Below are 19,626 nucleotides of genomic sequence, written 5' to 3'. Positions count from 1 at the left end.
GAATAGGAAGCGGTCTGAGACAGCCGGCAGGAGGGGAGTTCCCGGACTTAGTCTGAGCGCAGACCTAACAAGCAGCCTCGAAACGACGCGTGTCACGTTTCCCGAGTGGGCCACCAAAAACGCTGACGAATGGAAGCAAGCGTACCCCGAACCGGGGTGGCCGGCTAACTTGGCAGAGTGAGCCCACTGAAGAACGGCCAGACGAATAGGAACGGGAACGAAAAGAAGGTTCCTAGGGGAAGCGCGCGGCGACGGAGTGCGAGTGAGAGCTCGTTTTACCTGCCTCTCAATTCCCCAGACAGTCAACCCAACAACACGCCCCTCAGGGAGAATCCCCTCGGGGTCGGTGGAGACTACTGAAGAGACGAGATAAAGCATCAGGCTTGGTGTTCTTAGAGCCCAGACGATAAGAAATTACAAACTCGAAACGAGCGAAAAACAGAGCCCAACGAGCCTGACGCGCATTAAGTCGTTTGGCAGAACGGATGTACTCAAGATTCCTATGGTCAGTCCAAACGACAAAAGGAAAGGTCGCCCCCTCCAACCACTGTCGCCATTCGCCTAAGGCTAAGCGGATGGCGAGCAGTTCGCGGTTTCCCACATCATAGTTACGTTCCGACGGCGATAGGCGATGAGAAAAATACACGCAAGGGTGGACCTTGTTGTCAGAGGGAGAGCGCTGAGAAAGAATGGCTCCCACGCCCACCTCTGACGCGTCAACCTCGACAACGAACTGTCTAGAGATGTCAGGTGTAACAAGGATAGGTGCGGATGTAAAACGATTCTTGAGAAGATCAAAAGCTCCCTGGGCGGAAACGGACCACTTAAAGCACGTCTTAACAGAAGTAAGGGCTGTGAGGGGAGCTGCCACCTGACTGAAATTACGGATGAAACGACGATAGAAATTCGCGACGCCGAGAAAGCGCTGCAGCTCGATGCGTGATTTAGGAACGGGCCAATCAATGACAGCTTGGACCTTAGCGGGATCCATCTTAATGCCTTCAGCGTAAATAACAGAACCGAGAAATGTGACGGAGGAGGCATGAAAAGTGCACTTCTCAGCCTTCACATAAAGACAATTCTCTAAAAGGCGCTGGAGGACGCTTCGAACGTGCTGAACATGAATCTGGAGTGACGGTGAAAAAATCTGAATATCGTCTATGTAAACGAAAACAAAGATATTCAGCAATGATTCTTAACTGTTATGTCATTCAGCCCTCGATAATCTATGCAGGGGCGCAGGGATCCGTCTTTCTTCTGAACAAAAAAAAAACCCGCTCCGGCGGGAGAGGAGGAGGGGACTATGGTGCCAGCGTCGAGAGCTACAGACAAATAATCTTCGAGAGCCATACGTTCGGGAGCCGACAGTGAGTATAGTCTACCCCGGTGGGGAGTGGTTCCCGGAAAAAGATCAATACTACAATCATACGAACGGTGCGGAGGAAGAGAGGTGGCCCTGGACCGACTGAACACCGTGCGCAGATCGTGATATTCCTCCGGCACCCCCGTCAAATCACCAGGCTCCTCCTGTGAAGAAGAGACAGAGGAAACAGGAGGGATAGCAGACATTAAACATTTCACATGACAAGAGCAGAGTTGGGTATAACGCGTTACAAAGTAACGCGTTACTGTATTCTAATTACTTTTCGTGGTAACGCAGTAATGTAACTCATTACATTTTAAATTTATGTAATTTGATTACAGTTACTGATGTCAATAAAATTAAGTTACTTGCGTTACAAATGTATTGTTAAGAATAAAATATTTAGTAAAATGCCTTTCTAATCACGTTTGGCCGGCTGCGTCAGCATGCGCTTTAATGAATTACCGGAGAACGCGCTTCATGAGCCACACACACACACACGCAGCGCTACACGGTTTGGAGCACAGTCTGGCCGTTTCTCAATAGTAGCCTACGCAAACTTCGGACTTGCGTCCTTGGTAGTTCAGACTTGCCAAGTTCGACTCAGGAGAACGAACTCCCGAGGACGAGAGGACGCGAGTCCGGTTATTCTGCAAACGGAACCGCGGCATTCTTGATCGCGTCACTCAGCACGCTCTGGCTACTCCGGTTATCTCTTTATGTAGCTATATTTCAGGCAACAATTAAACGAAATATGGTATAAAGTACAACTCTGCCTCTTTCGTCAAAAATAAAACAAAATATGTTATAAAACACAACTCTGCCACTTTTCATTTAAAAAAATCGTAAACATATTAGGCTAATGGCCACACAAATGTGCGCATACATTGATTATCTTCACTGCATATATTTATAACAACACGATATATAAAACACAACCCTGCTTCTTTTTGTTTTCATTTTAAAAATATGAAACATTATTGATCATTAAAACTGACATTTAACAGAGACAGACTTGTCATTTTATTTTATTATACATGTACATACAGTGAAGAGAATGTATAGTAAAATAAATATAAAAAATATTCTATATATTTTAAAATATATAAAATAAAATTACACAACCCTGTCTCTTTTTGTTAAATGTCAGTTTTAATGCTCAATAATATCCAGTATAAAAGTATAAGTAGCCTAAAAGGTATAAGAAGCTGTACAATTAGAACTAAAGCAAACAGTTCAGTCAAACATAAGTCAGCTCTCTAATAGGCTACAAAGTTAAAGTCACCTCTCGATGCATCCTGGGTAAAAGGGGCGGATCAGGAACACATCAGTGGTCTTGAACTGGACTTGGCTAGATGTGAACTTTGAATTGGAACAGTACTTGGGCAGCGACTGATGACGTTTCACAAGTCCACAAGAACATATTGAGAAACAGCCCCATCTTCTGTCTCGCATGCGCGCTCTTTCTCGCTCGCTCTAGATTCCGGGTGATTTGAACTAATTTGCGGGCATCAGGGAGCCGCTATCAACATGCGGGAGACTCCCGGAACTTCCAGGAGACTTGGGATGTCTGTATTCTGCAATATTAAATTACGGAAAGAACTGAGTTTCACTTTGTAGTGTATTCTTTTAGTTTTAATAGGTTTTCAAAGTAACTTGGAAGTAAAGTAATTAGTAATCTGATTACTTTTTACATGCAGTAATCAGTAATGTAATCAAATTACAATTTTAAAGTAGTAATTTGTAGTGGATTACTTTTTTTGAGTAACTTACCCAACACTGGACAAGAGACGTTCCAGGAGAGGATAGAATAACTAGACCAATTAATAGAAGGATTATGACAAACTAGCCAGGGATGGCCCAAAACGACTGGTGTAAAAGGTGAACGAAAAATTAAAAAAGAAATGGTTTCGATATGATTACCAGAGACAGTGAGGGTTAAAGGTAGCGTTTCACGTTGAATCCTGGGGAGAGAACTACCATCCAAAGCGAACAAGGCCGTGGGATCCCTTAACTGTTTAAGAGGAATGTTATGTTCCCGAGCCCAGGTCTCGTCCATAAAACAGCCCTCCGCCCCAGAGTCTATCAAGGCACTGCAGGAAGCTGACGAACCGGTCCAGCGGAGATGGACCGAAAAAGTAGTGCAGGATCTTGAAGGAGAGACCAGAGTTGTAGCGCTCACCAGTAGCCCTCCTCTTACTGATGAGCTCTGGCTTTTACTGGGCATGAAGTGACAAAATGACCTATTCCTTCTCCTTAGCCGAGATGCGGATACCCCCCAGCTGCATAGGCTCGGAACGCGAGCCAGCGGAGGATGATGGTAGTGATGCGGAGAGGGGAGCAACGGAGAACGCGAGCTCCTTTCCACGAGCTCGGCGACGAAGATCAAACCGTCACTCTATGCGAATAGCGAGTTCAATCAAGGAATCCACGCTGGAAGGAACCTCCCGGGAGAGAAGCTCATCCTTAACCTCCGCGCGGAGACCCTCCAGAAAACGGGCGAGCAAAGCCGGCTCGTTCCAGTCACTGGAGGTAGCAAGAGTGCGAAACTCAATAGAGTAATCTGTTATGGATCGATTACCTTGACATAGGGAAGACAGGGCCCTGGAAGCTTCCTTCCCAAAAACAGAACGGTCAAAAACCCGTATCATCTCCTCCTTAAAATCCTGATACTGGTTAGTACACTCAGCCTCCGCCTCCCAGACTGCCGTGCCCCACTCACGAGCCCGTCCAGTAAGGAGAGATATGACGTAGGCGATACGAGCCATGCTCCTGGAGTATGTGTTGGGCTGGAGAGAAAAAACGACATCACACTGAGTGAGGAACGAGCGGCATTCAGTGGGCTCCCCAGAGTAACACGGCGGGTTATTGATTCTGGGCTCCGGAGATTCGGAAGCCCTGGAAGTGGGCGGTCGATCGAGGCGGAGATGGTGAATCTGTCCTGTGAGGTCGGAGACTTGGGCGGCCAGGGTCTCAACGGCATGTCGAGCAGCAGACAATTCCTCCTCGTGTCTGCCTAGCCTTGCTCCCTGGATCTCGACGGCTGAGTGGAAAGGATCCGGAGTCGCTGGGTCCATCTTGGTCAGATTCTTCTGTTGTGCAGGCAAGTGAGGACCCAAAAGCGGTTTAACAAAAACAGAGTCTTTTAATGTAAACACAGGGAAGACACGGATCCTCTTCAGATGTAGATAATGGAAAATAGACAACCCGCAGAGAGGGCGACAAAATGAAACAAAAAGTCTTTCTAATAAATACAAAAGAGCCTTTTTAGCAGCAGAGGAGAATAGCTGGGTTAGCGGCGACAGGCTGCAGGTCTCTCTGGGTAGGCGCGGGTTGTAGAGGAACAGTGGTACCTGATCTCTCGTAGCAGCAGATGAACTGGACACAGTACAAACGACAAGACAGTTAGCTGAGTACAGGATGCACTTGCCAGGCGGATTCCGACAGGACAGGACAGGACAGGACAGGACAGGACAGGACAGGACAGGACAGGACAGGACAGGACAAGGGTGAAGCAAACGAGACGATAGTTTGTTTCTAGCATGAGAAACTCAAACGAGAATCTGACAAAGAAAGAGGCAGGAACAGAGAGAGAAATAGACACCTAATCAGAGGGGAAAGGGAACAGGTGGGAAGAGGGTGAACGAGGTAGTTAGAGGAGATGAGGAACAGCTGGAGGAGGAGAGAAAGAGAAGGTAACCTAATACGACCAGCAGAGGGAGACAGAGTGAAGAGAAAGAACAGGAACAAGACATAACATGACAAGACATGACATATATCCACAAAACCACTGAAGGTGTCCTGTGGTATCTGGCACCAAGACATTAGCAGCAGATCCATTAAGTCCTGCAAGTTGTGGGGTGGTGCCTCCATAGATCGGTTTTGTTGGTCTGACTCTAGTACATACCATATGCTTAATCAGATTTAGGTCTGGGGAATTTGGAGGCCAAGGCAACACCTTTAACCTATTCCTGAAAATGTTTTGCAGTCTAGCACGGTGCATTATCCTGCTGAAAGGAGCCACTGCAGCTACGTGTCAAAGTAACATCCACATGACATGAATGACAGGACCCAACGTTTTGCATAACACTGCTTCCGCCGGCCTGCCTTCTTCCCACAGTGCATCCTTCTGCCATCTCTTCCTCAAGTAAACCACACACACGCAACTGACCAACGACCTCATCTAAAAGAAAATTTGATTTTATCAGACCAGGCAACCTTCTTCCGTCCTTCGCTCCATGGTCCAGTTCTGACTCTCATGTGCCCATTGTAGGCACTTTGATAGTGGACAGGGGTCATCATGGACACTGAGTGGTCTTCGGCTACTCCGCTTCATACGCAGAAAACTGTGAAGTACTGTGTGTTCTGACACCTTTCTATCATGGGCAGCATTAAGTCTTTCAGCTATTTGAGCTACTGTAGCTCTCCAGTGTGATTGGTCCAGACGGGCTTGCCTTCGTTTTCCCTCATGCATCAATGAGCCTTGGGCACCATGACCCTGACGCTGGTTTACCAGTTGTCTTACCTTTGACCATTTTTTGGTTACTAACCACTGCATACTAGGAACACCCCAACAAGCCGTTTTGGAGACGCTTTGACCCAGTCATCTAACCATCATTATTTGGTCCTTTAAAATCAGTCACTCAGATCTTTCTGCTTGCCCTTTTTTTCTTGGGTGCCTCTTAACTTGCTCCAGAGCTCGTGAATCAGTATATTGTGCACACGAATTCTGGCACTGGTAAGGACAGTAAAGGATGCTGGCTCACTACACATTGGAAAAATGTCCGATACGTCCGGTCATGGTTTAAAAATATTTCCAAAATGAAAGTTGAATGGACGTCTTTGACGTTATCTGTTCTGTTACATATTTTCACAGATTTATGCCATCTTACCACGACTATTTTTGGCCAGGGACACGACGTTGCCATTGAACCAATGTTTGCTGAGTAATGACTTTGGTATTAACATCACTACTGGTATTTATGGACAACAGCGAAGCTGATATCTTTCTGATATTACTTGTAATGTTATTCAAAGTACATTTGCTTGTTACATATACGTGTAACATTTCAGCCGTAAATAAATTATAAATGTTAACTAGATTATGTTCATTACCTGCCTAGCTATGTATGTTTATGTTCAAATATAATAAAATAATGGTTTGTATTTTTAAAACGTTTCGTTATATGTAGTGAGTTTGGTCACGTGATTTAAGTTTCGCGCTTCAGAGCTTTTGTTAAGGGAACATAATGAGGATGAATGCTCCCTGGTTTTCACGGTGCATTGTGGGACTTTTTAGGGAATGTTTCAGTGCCGTGGAAGGATTCTGTGATTGAGACAGCCCTTAAAATGGCTGACTCCCTGATCAGTGCCCTGACTACTGAACTAGGGAGGTGATTGTGACGCACCCCTTGCTTCCAACACATACAATTTAAGAACTGACTGTTCACTTGTTGCATAATATATCCCAAACCTTGACAGGTGTCATTGTAACAATATAATCAATGTTATTCACTTCACCTATCAGTGGTCTTAATGTTGGGGCTGGTTCAGGTTTGGCATATTCATTTTAAAAACAAAAACAAGTCCATATAGTAGGTCTCCTTTTAGACAGGCAAACATATGTGTATACAGGAAAGAGATTGTTGTATTATGTTTATTTTGAAATAAATGTTTAAAAAAACGCATGCCAGCAAGGCTAATAATATTTTGGCTACATGTAATAGTGGGTTAAATGAAAGTATAAAACTATGAATAAAAAATCAAATGTAGTTGGATCTTTCTCAGGATGTCACCAATGCTATGTGCCCTTTTTAAAACAATGCTGTCTGATTTGATGGCAGGTCATATTGGGCAGGTCTCGTAGAATGTTGTCAGACAGGCTCATACTACAGTGTCTATGTACAGTGTCCCTGCCAGGTTGGATGTTGAACCCCCTGCCATTTCCGTCTGCATTCTCTGTCCTTGAAGGGAGTATCAATTTGACTGCACTTGATCTGATTTGCAGGCATGAGAAAGGAATAAAAAAATATAATTATTGACCAAGAGCCATATCAAGTGCTATTATAAATTAGTCAACATTTCAAAGAACTGTAGGCTAAGTTTAAATCAGGCCTTAAATAAATGAATATTTGTTGGCAAATTATACTGTAAAAAGAGTTGCATTATCTATAATCATTATAACTGCATGCCATTATTTAAATATAATATTATGTTATATTGATTACATGAGAGATTTATTTTAGCCAAATTGATAACAACTCTTATAGTATGTAATAGACTGATTTCATGTATTGAAATATGTGTTGAATGAGCATTTTTGTAAATGTAAATAGTATTTAAAAAAGAATTTACCCGCAAAAAGAAAATGATGCAAGTCATTACCAGCCCATATATGGCCATGACTCCAAACATGACCCACCAAATCAGGTGACTCTCGTGTTGACAGAGATCACGCCTTTTAACTGGGCTCTCTGTTGACAAACCCACACAAAGAGAGCAACACAAAATGTTACTTTAAACTGTACATGAAGTCATATTGGCATTTTTTTTTTTATCTAGATAATGCTCATCTTTTTAGTCTTGTTATACATTAACAACCATTAAAAATATACCTTCAACAAACACAATAGTTTGTGGTGTGTATGACACTTTCTTGAATGGAGGAGGATAGTTTATCTCGGCCTCACAGGTGTACAGGTCAGTTAAATTCGTAGTCACACTGAGCAGGATGAAACTGGTACTGTTATCCATTACATTAACACTGAGATTGGCAGGGAAATCTAGGATCTTGCTATTTATGTTGTTGGATGTATCATTTATCTTGATAGAAATGTAGGTGACCATGAGTGGGCCTTTAAATAATTTGAAGTCCATTTCTGTTGCACTGAGTACAGGGCAGGGCACATTAACATTGCTGTTCACTGCCACATGCTTAACCGGTGGGAGATTGCCTGCAGTGTAGAGAAAACAAAAGTCACATAGTTCCATCATTAACATCTCACAACATCTTAATGCATAGTATTCAAGCTTTCCGTTTTCAAAACCTGAAATCTCTTATTGGTGTGGCACAATGTTAATTTACTATACTAATATAACATTATTTATTTTATATTTGAAGCAGATTTTTGCAGAAGTGGTTAAAAAATCCATAAATCAACACAGTCGCGTTGCAGCAGAAGGTGTTTCTGTTCTCAAGATCACTCATAGGCTCTATCCTTTCTTACAGTTACATTGCTATTCCATTTATAAGATATATGCACTTATTTAAAAAACAGTAATTTATAGTTTTGTCTTTTTGGTTGGTGGTGGTCTGAATAACTTTATGAATGATTAATGTACACAGGCACTTACAAAATATACAGTATGCCAGAAGAACGAACCAGAAGAACCGTTTGACTGGTCTCTTAATTTCACAACTAATAATCACAACTTGTGCCTGTAAGAGTGGAGAAATGTTGTCATAGAGACAGTTTCTGTGTGAACAAACTGCTTTGAACCTCACTTTGGAAACAAAAAAGGAAAGAGTGAATCATCTTCATGAAGAATCATTAACTCTTTTAGCACGGCATTTTCTCTTGACAGAATGTCAGTGGCAATGTCAAACATGTCAGCTTGTTGCAAAATGCATAGAATATTTGTTGCAAGGTCCCACTTTATATTAAGTGTCATATGTACTAACATTTAAATTAGGCATTTGATACAATGCATTTATTGTGTACATCCATGTTTTACATTGTATTTTTTTTAAATACCTGCATGTAATTACCACTGTTATCCATTTGCATCTAACGACACTGTTGACCCTTCCCTTACTCCTTAACCCACCCTTGAACCTAACCATACCACCAAACCAGTGCTTATCCTTACCCGTATCCCACCTCAATAGCAGCAGAAGTGTTTTGTATTACAACATGAACACAATACAATTTTTGCATCTACTATGAGCGTGATCAGGGAAAATGGGTTCTATCTCCATGCATCAATTGTACTTTGTAGCCTCACAAATTAAATGTTTGTGGTAAAACTGATTGTAAACTGCATAATATTTCATTTATCCAATCCTCACTCAATCAGTTAGATTGTATTTTGATATTTAAGAAATTTAGCAACACATACACTGCCACAAATGTGTGACTGACATGTAAGAAAGAAAAAGAAACATTTTAATTAAAAACTGAAAATTAAATTTACACATACATAACTAACTTTATTTGCTTTTCCAATAGTCAAACATTTTTTATTTATTATATAAATAAGACTTAATTTAAATAATCAGTTCTCTTCTATATATTGTTGTATATATGCACTTAACCACACTTCAGCAGCAGCTTGTAGCGACAAGGTAGCAGAGTAGAACATTATTTATTGTTAAACTCTGTGTATATTCATCATCCACACAAAAGGATATTATAGATATATTGAAAATTAGTGAGGAAGAAGATACGGAGCAACAGATGAAGCACCAAGATTTAAAATGTCTTGTATTATTTTGCCGCTTATAAAAATGGTCTTGTGTTCATTTACATCTTATAAACATTATGCATTTATGGCCTATTATGAGGTTTTTATTTATATATATATATATATATATATATATATATATATATATATATATATATATATATATATATATATGGACTCCACAAGACCTCTTAAGATTAATCTTCTTAAATATGATTATTAATTTATTTATATTTGACTACCATAAGGGCATTCCCATCAACCCACACAAACTTTTGCCAGGGTGTAAACAAAAGCTTTTATGGTATCTTGTTATTGTGACTTTACATTGCATAATTTCTACTTAAAATATGCACACTTTTTCTATTTTACCGAGACTTCATATCAAAAGGGAGGCTTTAGTTTTTAATATTGCCATTGCAGGCCTTTCTGCTCGAAAGTGCTTGTAGTTATAAACCCAAGGACATCGGTCTCATTGGTCCTGGTCACATTCCGTCCCATCATAAATTAGGGTTATTTCTATAAAAAGTACTAATCCTACAGTACCTCCTTTTATTCAAGTAAAAATTATTTAATATAACTAATTCAGCCATAATACATTAGATACATTATACAAGACTTCAGATACACAAGATAACATTAGATAAGACTTAAGAAAACAATGGCATATGACTTGTATAAGTGTCTATGTAACCCACTTGCATTTTTAAAGTTATCACAAGAATCAAGATCTTACCTTTGCACATGCTCTGTGTTTCAGATAGGGTGCTATGGAAGAGACAGAGACTTAAGAGGGTCACAGATGTCCTGAAAATCTCCATCTGTTGTATTCTAAGTCTTCACACAATGAAAGTGCTGTTAAAAACGGCAGATCTGCCTTTCGTTTTGGTACTATGGCGTGCTTGTATGGCAAATTCAACCTTCGGTGTAACAGAAGAACAGATTGCAAGCCAAACAGGAAGTTTCCATTTTCTCCTTGCACCCTTTGTGGTTGATGTTATTTGCATGTTAAGGTTTCATATAGTGCGTTTGGTAGAGATTCTCGTGATATCATACAGTAGCTGGTGTTTCCTCATTGAGGGGAGGTAAAGGAGACCCCTGTAGGTGTTTTCTAGTAAACTGTCTGTTTGAGTATTGTCGGGAGGGTTATTTAGGGTTAAAGTGGGTTTGTGCTTGAGAGTAACAGATGCAGAAAGTGAAAGAGAGAGAGGGGGAGGAAGAAAAAGTAAGCCAGCTCCTAGGCTCTTCAAAGTTAAAATGACAGAAACGTAAACACCCTTGATCAGAAAAGGCCTGCATGCATTTTTTAAAAAGTGCATTAAAAGCATTTTCTGACTGTCTGACTCAGAAAATGTGACACATTCAAACACATGATGTGGGGGGAATGCCTTTAAGCTGATTTAGTAAGTCTTCATGTTTCCTGTTTTTAATCTAGCCTAAAACTGTGTGCACGTCAGAGCCAGTGCACTTTGTGATCTCTATGGCAACCAACTCACAGAACACTGAAACCAACCCACGATGCTGACGATGATCAGTTTTCGTTGTGCTCTTTCCTTAATGGAAGGAAAGATTAATCAAGTTTCCTCTTATATTATTCATGAGATGAGAACAGATGCAAATAATGAGGTTTTGTGGTTATCTTTATATTAAGATCTAAACCTAGAACTGGTTTCAGACCCCTACATGCACTAGCACCCCCTTAAATCTACTTCCTGTGTGAACCACAAAACGTGACAACATGTTGTTTACAGAGCCATTCATGGGTAGTGCTTCCAAACAGAAAGTATTGGAACATCAGAATGAAATCCCATGCATTTGTTATATTCCATCCAACATATAGGTGTCTTAGTTTTACAGACCTTAAAAATATTACAATGTTTTCATTTTTAAGGTTGTACAAATGCTTTGCCAAATGAATGTTATATAGATAAAGTTTAAGCAAATAAATCAAACAAATAAATAAATGTGCAACCCCGTTTCCAGAAAAGTTGGGACATTCTGTAAAAGAGAAAGTCAATGTTGGCAAACCACAGTTCCAAAATGCCTTCCTTCATGCTCCCTTCATCAGACAAACTTGGTCTTCATCCTCCACTATGTCTAGAAACGTAACCTGTGGTGAGAACATAAAATACTTTTTTTTAGCTGTAGTGTGCAAACTTTTCCCTCCTTTTTAAATTTTGTCTTGTGGTTGAGCACCCTAAGTGAGCATTTTTGCCCTTCAGATGTGTGCACTTTGTGTTGAATTTTTGTGGAACATTTTGTAAAATGCTATTTAAATCAATAATCTGTGATTTGTTAATTCTCTTTAACCTTTTTTTCTAACTGATAAAAGTACAAAGAAAAGATTTCCAATGTTTTGTACTGACCAACTTTTTTTATTTTGATGGCTGGAACACGTTTCAAAAGAGCTGTGACAGAGGCATGTTTCCCTCTGTGTCAAGTCACCTTTCCTTTTAAAAACACTTTTTAATAATTTTTACACTTTTTTGAGCTTTGAGGAGAAATTTTTGCCTGATATAAGACAGCTGCTAAACAGTCCATGGTCATCATTGTCTGGTTCTCATTTTCATGATAGCCCATACATTTTCAGTATAGGACAGATCTGGCCTACAGCCAGGCAGTCAGGCACATCCACGGTTGTAGCATGTGCAGAATGAGGCCTGGCATTGTCTTGCTTCCCATTAAATACTGTATGTCATCTAGATGGCAATATGTCTTTGTACAGTCCCAATATATGCCTCCATGTCAATGGTACCTTCACACACATGCAAGTCACTGATGCATTGATGCACCCCCATACCATGATAGATGTTTGTTTTTTGCAACAGTCGCTGATGAAAGTCTGGATGGTCCTTTTTGTATTTGGGACTGAGAACTCGATGTTTGTTTTTTCCAAAAAAAAGCTTAAACATGGACTCATCTGACCAGAGCACACATTTCCACTGTCTTTTGGACCATCTGATATGAGCTCTGGCCCAGAGAACTCGCCGGCATCTCTGCATAGATAGAATTGATGTATAGCTTTCTCCTTGCGTAACATGATTCTCTGGATTCCCTGAATCTTTTCAGAATTTTATATGGTGAAAGACCCAAATTATTGGCAATCTTGCATTGAGAAATGTAATTTTTGAATTGTTTGACAATTCTCTCATGGAATTTGGCACAAAGTGCTGGCAAAGACTGAGCCTTTGGTAGAGGCTTCTTTAACCCTTAAATGCGTCATTATTATACATATTAGTGACCTAGATCTATATCTAACACGGATGGATCTATACCTGTCACTGTAATATAAAACTTACCTGATATTAGAGTAACAATTACAGACGATTAAAATAAAGCTTATTTTGTTACCCTCTGGACAGTTTGAGCAGATGTTTTATACCATCATCACTGCCCTCGTCGGAGCTCATATCCTAGTACATTCAGCATCTGGCTCATATTCACGATCTCAAACATATTCTCAAAACTATATCTTTTTCAACATCTTCAAAATCAATATTTTAATTGCTGACAGCTTCTTTACCAGATCCACCAACAAGTGACAGTGACACTAATATTTGATTGCGTTCAGTAGGCTACTTGCTCTGCAGTAAATCGCTGAGACATTTCAAGTTTTGTTGATGATACTTCCTATTCTTTTGTTTTCTGGCTGCTTGCGGTAGCTATGAGTAAAACTTCACATTATCATTCTTTATCAGACATTGCCACCTTTTGGAATTAAGGTGAATTTCACTTATTCAGTCATCAAAGATTTGATTATTGTTGTGCAGAAAAGAATATAATGACATCCCGGGTCACTATAGGTTTGCTTTAAGGGCTAATACTCAATAATGATGCTCTCAGTTCACCTGCTTATTGTGGACTTGGATATTCTGTAATCTTTATACTTTTATTTGGCCTCTGCTCTGTCCCAACTTTTTAGGGAGTGTTGCAGCCATCAAAATCAACATTTGTTTATACAAAATACAGTTACTGAAATACAGTTACTTAGTTACTGAAAATATTGGAAATCTTTTCTTTGTACATTTGTAAGTTAAATAAATGTTCAAGAGAATTAACAATTCACATATTCATGGTTGTATTGTATTTTACAAAATGTCGCCAAATTTTTTGTAAATGGTGTTGTATTTATATAAAAATGTATTCAAATAAAAAATATAATATTTTAATTATCAATTATATAATTACATAAACATATGACCTAATTTAAATAATGTATTATAAATAATAAGTTAATTTATTAATAATATAGTTAATTTGTTATATTTTTAGTATTATTTATTATTATTTTGTACTTATTAATATATTCTTATTAATTATTATCACTTTGTTATTAACACTTGGCCTTTGCTTTAATCCTACTTAAAGTGGCAAAATCTTACTGTTGATATCATGCAGTTTTGGTTGTGTCCGCTGGGGGGAGAACGTTACTTTCTGTTAGTTTATTTTATAACGTTACCCAACTAACAAACGAAATGCTAAGTTTGTTAAATTATGTGAATGATTGATTGAAAAAATAATTGACTAAGAATAAAATCGAATGTTTAATCTACAATTAAAAATTAACTTAAATTTAACAATTTCGAACAGTCCTAGAATGTGTATAAATTATGCAAAACGGGTCTCCAGAAAACTAATCCTGGATGACTATCTAATCAAACATGTGTATTTTATTATTCTAGCCGTGGGTAGGCTATACCAGTCAGAGCCATGTTACATGCATAAATGTGCTGTCCGTTGCAACAAGTGGTGCTGCTCACTGCAAAGCCAGTGACGTCCGATAGTGATAGCGATAGTGTTAGTAGGGATAGGGTGTGGTTGGACCGTCTAGTTCCACCCATTACGTCTAGCGAGGGGGAGCTGAACGTCAAGCTCCACCCACAAGCATCACGCCCGTCTTGCACCAGTAGCGGTCTGCTGGTGTGCTCTTGTGAAGAGAGAGGGGCGATCCACACACCTCCTTATGATCGGCTGATTGGTCGAGCGCTGAATCTGGGCAGGACAGGAAACGGGACGCGAGCAACCCGCAGCGATCTCCGTTCTCCGGGAGAGAGAATGGGAGAGGAAACCGAAATGTCTCAATAGGAGACTGGAAGGATTGAATCGGGCGAATTAATAATTTGACCTTTTGGTATAGGCTTATATAGCCTACTGCGCTATTCACCACCAGGGACGTGGGATATTTATCTGTTTTACTCTTATAAATAATTGTTGGCTGTTTTCATTACATAGAAGAATTGCACATCTCTTCGCTTCTGGGTAAGTGACCACTATTATCTCATCTTATGCCTGAGACTCGTATAGGCTTGTGCTGCGTTCTGTTAAAGTAGGTTTACATTAGGAAAGCACTGGGGATCGCCAATATCCCACTCCAAAGAAAATGTCTCAGTTATACTGTCTGCTGTTATTGTATGTCCTTATGAGATAATTGTCTGGACAAAAAGGCACGGAGCGTGTTAAAGAAAGGGGTCGAATTCATCTTTGTCATTTGACAATGGGACAGTTCCCACGTGCACAAAAGCTCCCCATCATCAATCAATGAATTTCTTTGGACGGTAGCTAGTTGGTTTGCAGAACTATAAGCTTGTGATTGTACGCTTTTGGCCTCATCTCCAGTTGGGTCAAAGGAACTCTTGTAGTTGGGTGTGTTGCCGAGTAGTGTGACCAACGGATGGTATTTCTTTTGGTCATTTTATGATTTTACATTTATTCAACAACAACAACACCGGAGAATAAAAAGTCCGTCACGTGTTCTCATAAAATGCTGTAGCCTATGGCATGATCCTGGGTGTGTTCAAAACATACGCCCATAAATTTCATGCCCCCTTCACCCCACGTTGGCGAAGGGAGTGTTTTTTCCACGCACTGTAATTACCTCTATCTCTGCGCTTTAAAATGAGATCACTTGAAACAATGTTGTCAGCTTGCTGGTGTCCGCTCAGTCGAGCCGGAAGGCTATCGTGTAGTTCTGGATATTAAACCACACATCTCCTCCATTCGATAATTATAAAGGGTTCATAAATGAATGAAAGCAGTTTATTGATGTTAGTGGGGGAAAGTGCAGTCTATGAAAAGATTTCCGGCATGTTTAACCGTCTTTTATTTGTGTGTCGCGTGCGCTCTAGGCCGTCGTGTCCAGTCTGTGTTCATTGTCCTGCTACAATCACTCTTAGGTCATTCGTGGATTTGTCACACGTTTTCTAACTGTTTTTCAACATCGTTCTTAATGTGATTGTTCATCCATATCGATGAATAGCCATTTAACTGGGTCTATGTTATGTCCATGTTGCTGTTAAAAGTGAGAGTTAAGATAATTGATGTTTAGAATAATCTTGCTACTCCTGTCATTCAGAATGATAAACAGGGATTGTCCCTTCCTCACCTGTTTCATGAGAAGGGGGAAACGACATGAAGACCTTTAATTTTGGAGACATTCTTTGAGATGTTATTGTTCACAGACACATCTCAATTTTTTTGTTTTAAGTTAAGTTAGTTATTATGACCTCATAGAACATGTCTAATCAGTATTGTTGTGTCACAATTGACACATAGGCTACACTATACACATACTATTAGGGTGACCACTATCAAACAAACCAAATGTGGGATGATTATAAGTTTGTGTGGGACAACGTGGTACATGTTACCAACACAAAAAAAGGACCTGAAACTGTTATATAATGTTTATCTAACTTAATAAAAACATTTGTATTATGCCTTTCAGCTGATAAAAATTGTTTGTTCTTTAGTCCCTTCCAGAAAACACCATTACATCACAATGTAACATAACATGTCTTTATTTTACATGTCATTTAAAATTCAACATCACTGAGCCCAAAGGCAGCAGGCATCATGCAGATGTCTATTTTTGAAACAGTTTTGACCAAGTCCAACTAAAATCCAATAAAATAAATAATTAACAATTAAAATATAGCTAAACTAACATGAATTTAGATTGACAGTCTTATATTAAGTATATATATAACCAAAAACGTTCATATTTTTTAGAAAGGATGTGAATTAAAACAACCACAGCAGGCAACAAGTTGATCAATTCTGTTAAATTTAAAATTTAATTTACCGAATTATCCATTTGTTTTCTGACAGGGAACACATGGAACAAATCACCGCTCCACATTTGATTTTGAGCCGTCACAACCTAATAGTGACCGTGTTTACTCCTTTGCTTTCAACCATTGAATAGGATTTTAAAAACGGCTGTTGTATTTGTACTTCTGACGAAGCGCTGTTAAATATAGGTGAAAAACTACGCCGCAAAAAGAATAAACAAAATGCTTTCTTAAAAAGGCAAAAGAACGCATGCACGTTTTCTTAATATGATCATTAAAAACCAACAGACTGATGAAAATGCGGGATATTTTCTCAATATGCGACATGTGGGACAAGGGGTGAAAATGCTGTGCGGTACAACGCAAAGTGGGATGGGTGGTCACCCTACATACTATGCATGCATGTAGGACTAAAGGACTGTAAAGAATGCAATGTGACCAAATTCATTGAGGGGTGTCCATGCTTTTCAAGTGCTTCTGCTTCAAATAAAAGTTAGTCAGATGTTGAATCATAAAATGCTTCTTTCTTTATTTCTCAATAAGTTCTAGTGCCACTTTTGTTTTGTTTTTAGTCTGTAGTCAACAATCAACATCCTTCATAGGGTCGATGTAGTCTTTGAATTGTTGGCCTCAAGAAAATGAGTACTTAGTCCATGTTTTCCCATTTTCCTCAGTTCCTTGTTCACTGCCATGTAGAGAAGGGAATGCAGGGCATGAGTGTGGACAAAGCAGTTAGTATGAAAAAAACAGCTGTTGCTAATGCATCTCAGCAAGTCATATGTGTGTGATCTGTTTAACTAAACATGCTTTTACATGAATATCAAATTTGAGGGAGATAATCCAGCTATGTATGGGACACTTTTATACAGTACATAATTGTTTATTTAAAAAAATATATTAAATTTCTGCTATTGGACTTCTGCATGTTTTGAATGATTTTGATCTCTTAAGAAGTGTAAAATGTAGAAAATGGATACTTTGAGTTAGATTTCAGATGTGCACTTTTTTTTAAAGAGCGGGGGCCACACAAAAGACTCAGATGTTAGTAGGTGTTAAAGGGGGCAAACCTTCAAAGAGAACTGTAACCCTCCGTGAAACAGTCACCAGGGAAAGTGAAACCAGATAGGTCCTAAGAAAGGAACCGCAAGGGAGCACCTGGAGGCCAGCGAACGCCCTGCTGGTATAAATGCTTGGCACCAGTCATCAGGTGTGCTTGGCCGTTGGCTTTCAGGATTACCAGAGCCACACTCAGTCACACAGTTGCCTCTGATTTCTCATAAGTAATTTGCCCAACTTTAATTCCCAAACAGAACTGATTAAGAAACTAAGGGAGACAGAAAAAGAGATTTCAATAAATAAAAACATATTATTTTCTTTTGCCATATTTAAAACAATATAGGCTAATGTAAATTCACCTAATGTACCTTTGTCTGTTTTAAAAGAACCTTTGTGTTCTGTGTGCCTGACTGTTAATTTTAAACTCTCATTTACTATCCACTTATAAAATATTTGATTCAGGAGACGAATTCAATCTGATTTTACAGTGTAATTATGAAGAAATTTGATTCAGTCTTTATGTATTATTTTTATGTGCAGAGCAGAATAAGCTACACATTAGATTCGTCCTCATTAATAGATTTGGTGTATCATTACATAGAAATCATGGAATCAGTCCTAAACATAGTTTAAACAAATGATAGAGGTTAAAACATCTGTGAAGAGGTACAATGCGATACTAAGTTTAATTATTATAAACATTAACATGCTTTTTAAATATAGCTGCTTTGAAACAACGTGTTGTGGAAAGCATGTGCATACGAATAAAATAGACTTGACAAGTGCATTTACATGGAAGTTAGTCCCGGTGTTATTGTTTTGTCTTACAGAGGTGAAATAACAAATGTGTATTTAATCCTTCAAGTATTCAATTACACATCGTCACGTGTAATTGTCATTTCATTTGGACAAACAGACAGGTGAAGACTGTAGTGACAATGCAAAACCCCCAGAGTTTGAATCTTTGTGATTATTCAAACATTATTGAGGTGTAGCCATACACTGCCTGTCATTCTAGTCCAAGTATTTATAAAAATACTGACTCCTCTGCTCATCTTATTCCAGTATTTTTCCAAAATAACTGGGGACCATCTCATATGATGTGATAGAGTTTTAGTGAGCTGCTTAGAGAACATTGGGAAATTTCAACTAAGGCACTACTCAGTTTGTAATAACAAAACGCTGGAGGTGAGAATTAGGGGTGTGCAAGAAAAGTTGAGTATTCAAATTATATTCACTCTGTAAGAACTATTCGAAAAATAAAAATACTATTAGAATTTTGCAGCATGTTGCCTTGCTGGCCGTAAATGCAGTGAATCCATGATAAATCTTGAGCACTCAAACTAAACTCACAGTTATAACTTAATGCATTGGGTGGCTCTGTGGAGCGTGTAAACAAACTGATTGTATTTGATCATAGAATGTCGTTTTTCTCCCTCTAAACAAACATTGTCAGGTGAAACTGAGTTATCATAATATCTAGAAGTCGACTGATAGTGGATTTTACCAATAAAGATATCTAGGTTGGACCACACTGGCCGATAACAGATTAATCAACCGTTAGGTTTTAAAATGGATACTGAATGAAAAAAAACATAACACATAAAATAGTGTTGAACATTATTACAAAAATTGAAAAACAGTACTGAACCATGAAACTGACTTGGAAAAACA

General features: G+C 39.2%; 2 protein-coding genes across 12 annotated transcripts in view; one reads left to right on the top strand and one right to left on the bottom strand.

Moving 5' to 3' along the window:
• Positions 1-7,001: 7,001 nt before the first annotated feature.
• On the bottom strand, positions 7,002-10,851 carry LOC143754054 (T-cell-specific surface glycoprotein CD28). The gene is made up of 4 exons (XM_077246975.1): positions 10,563-10,851; positions 7,978-8,316; positions 7,718-7,836; positions 7,002-7,359 (listed from the first exon to the last, which is right to left on the bottom strand). The coding sequence occupies exons 1-4, from the start codon at positions 10,645-10,647 to the stop codon at positions 7,261-7,263; spliced, it is 642 nt and encodes a 213-aa protein (XP_077103090.1). The 5' UTR covers positions 10,648-10,851; the 3' UTR covers positions 7,002-7,260.
• A 3,910-nt stretch (positions 10,852-14,761) lies between these two features.
• raph1b (Ras association (RalGDS/AF-6) and pleckstrin homology domains 1b) overlaps positions 14,762-19,626 on the top strand; it is a 73,966-nt gene continuing 69,101 nt past the window's right edge. For 5 of the 11 annotated variants that reach the window (XM_077246886.1, XM_077246880.1, XM_077246885.1 and 2 more), the window contains exon 1: positions 14,825-15,085. The gene's annotated coding sequence lies outside the window, so the exon portion shown is untranslated. Of the gene's footprint in view, positions 15,086-19,626 lie in introns of all 11 variants that reach the window. The other 6 variants (XM_077246887.1, XM_077246876.1, XM_077246882.1 and 3 more) reach the window with 5 other exon arrangements.

Source organism: Siphateles boraxobius, unplaced genomic scaffold (genome assembly GCF_051911475.1).
Source record: "Siphateles boraxobius isolate OS27281-9 unplaced genomic scaffold, OSU_SipBor_1 29, whole genome shotgun sequence".
Taxonomy (NCBI): domain Eukaryota; kingdom Metazoa; phylum Chordata; class Actinopteri; order Cypriniformes; family Leuciscidae; genus Siphateles; species Siphateles boraxobius.
This window is presented reverse-complemented; position numbering and strand designations above follow the sequence as displayed.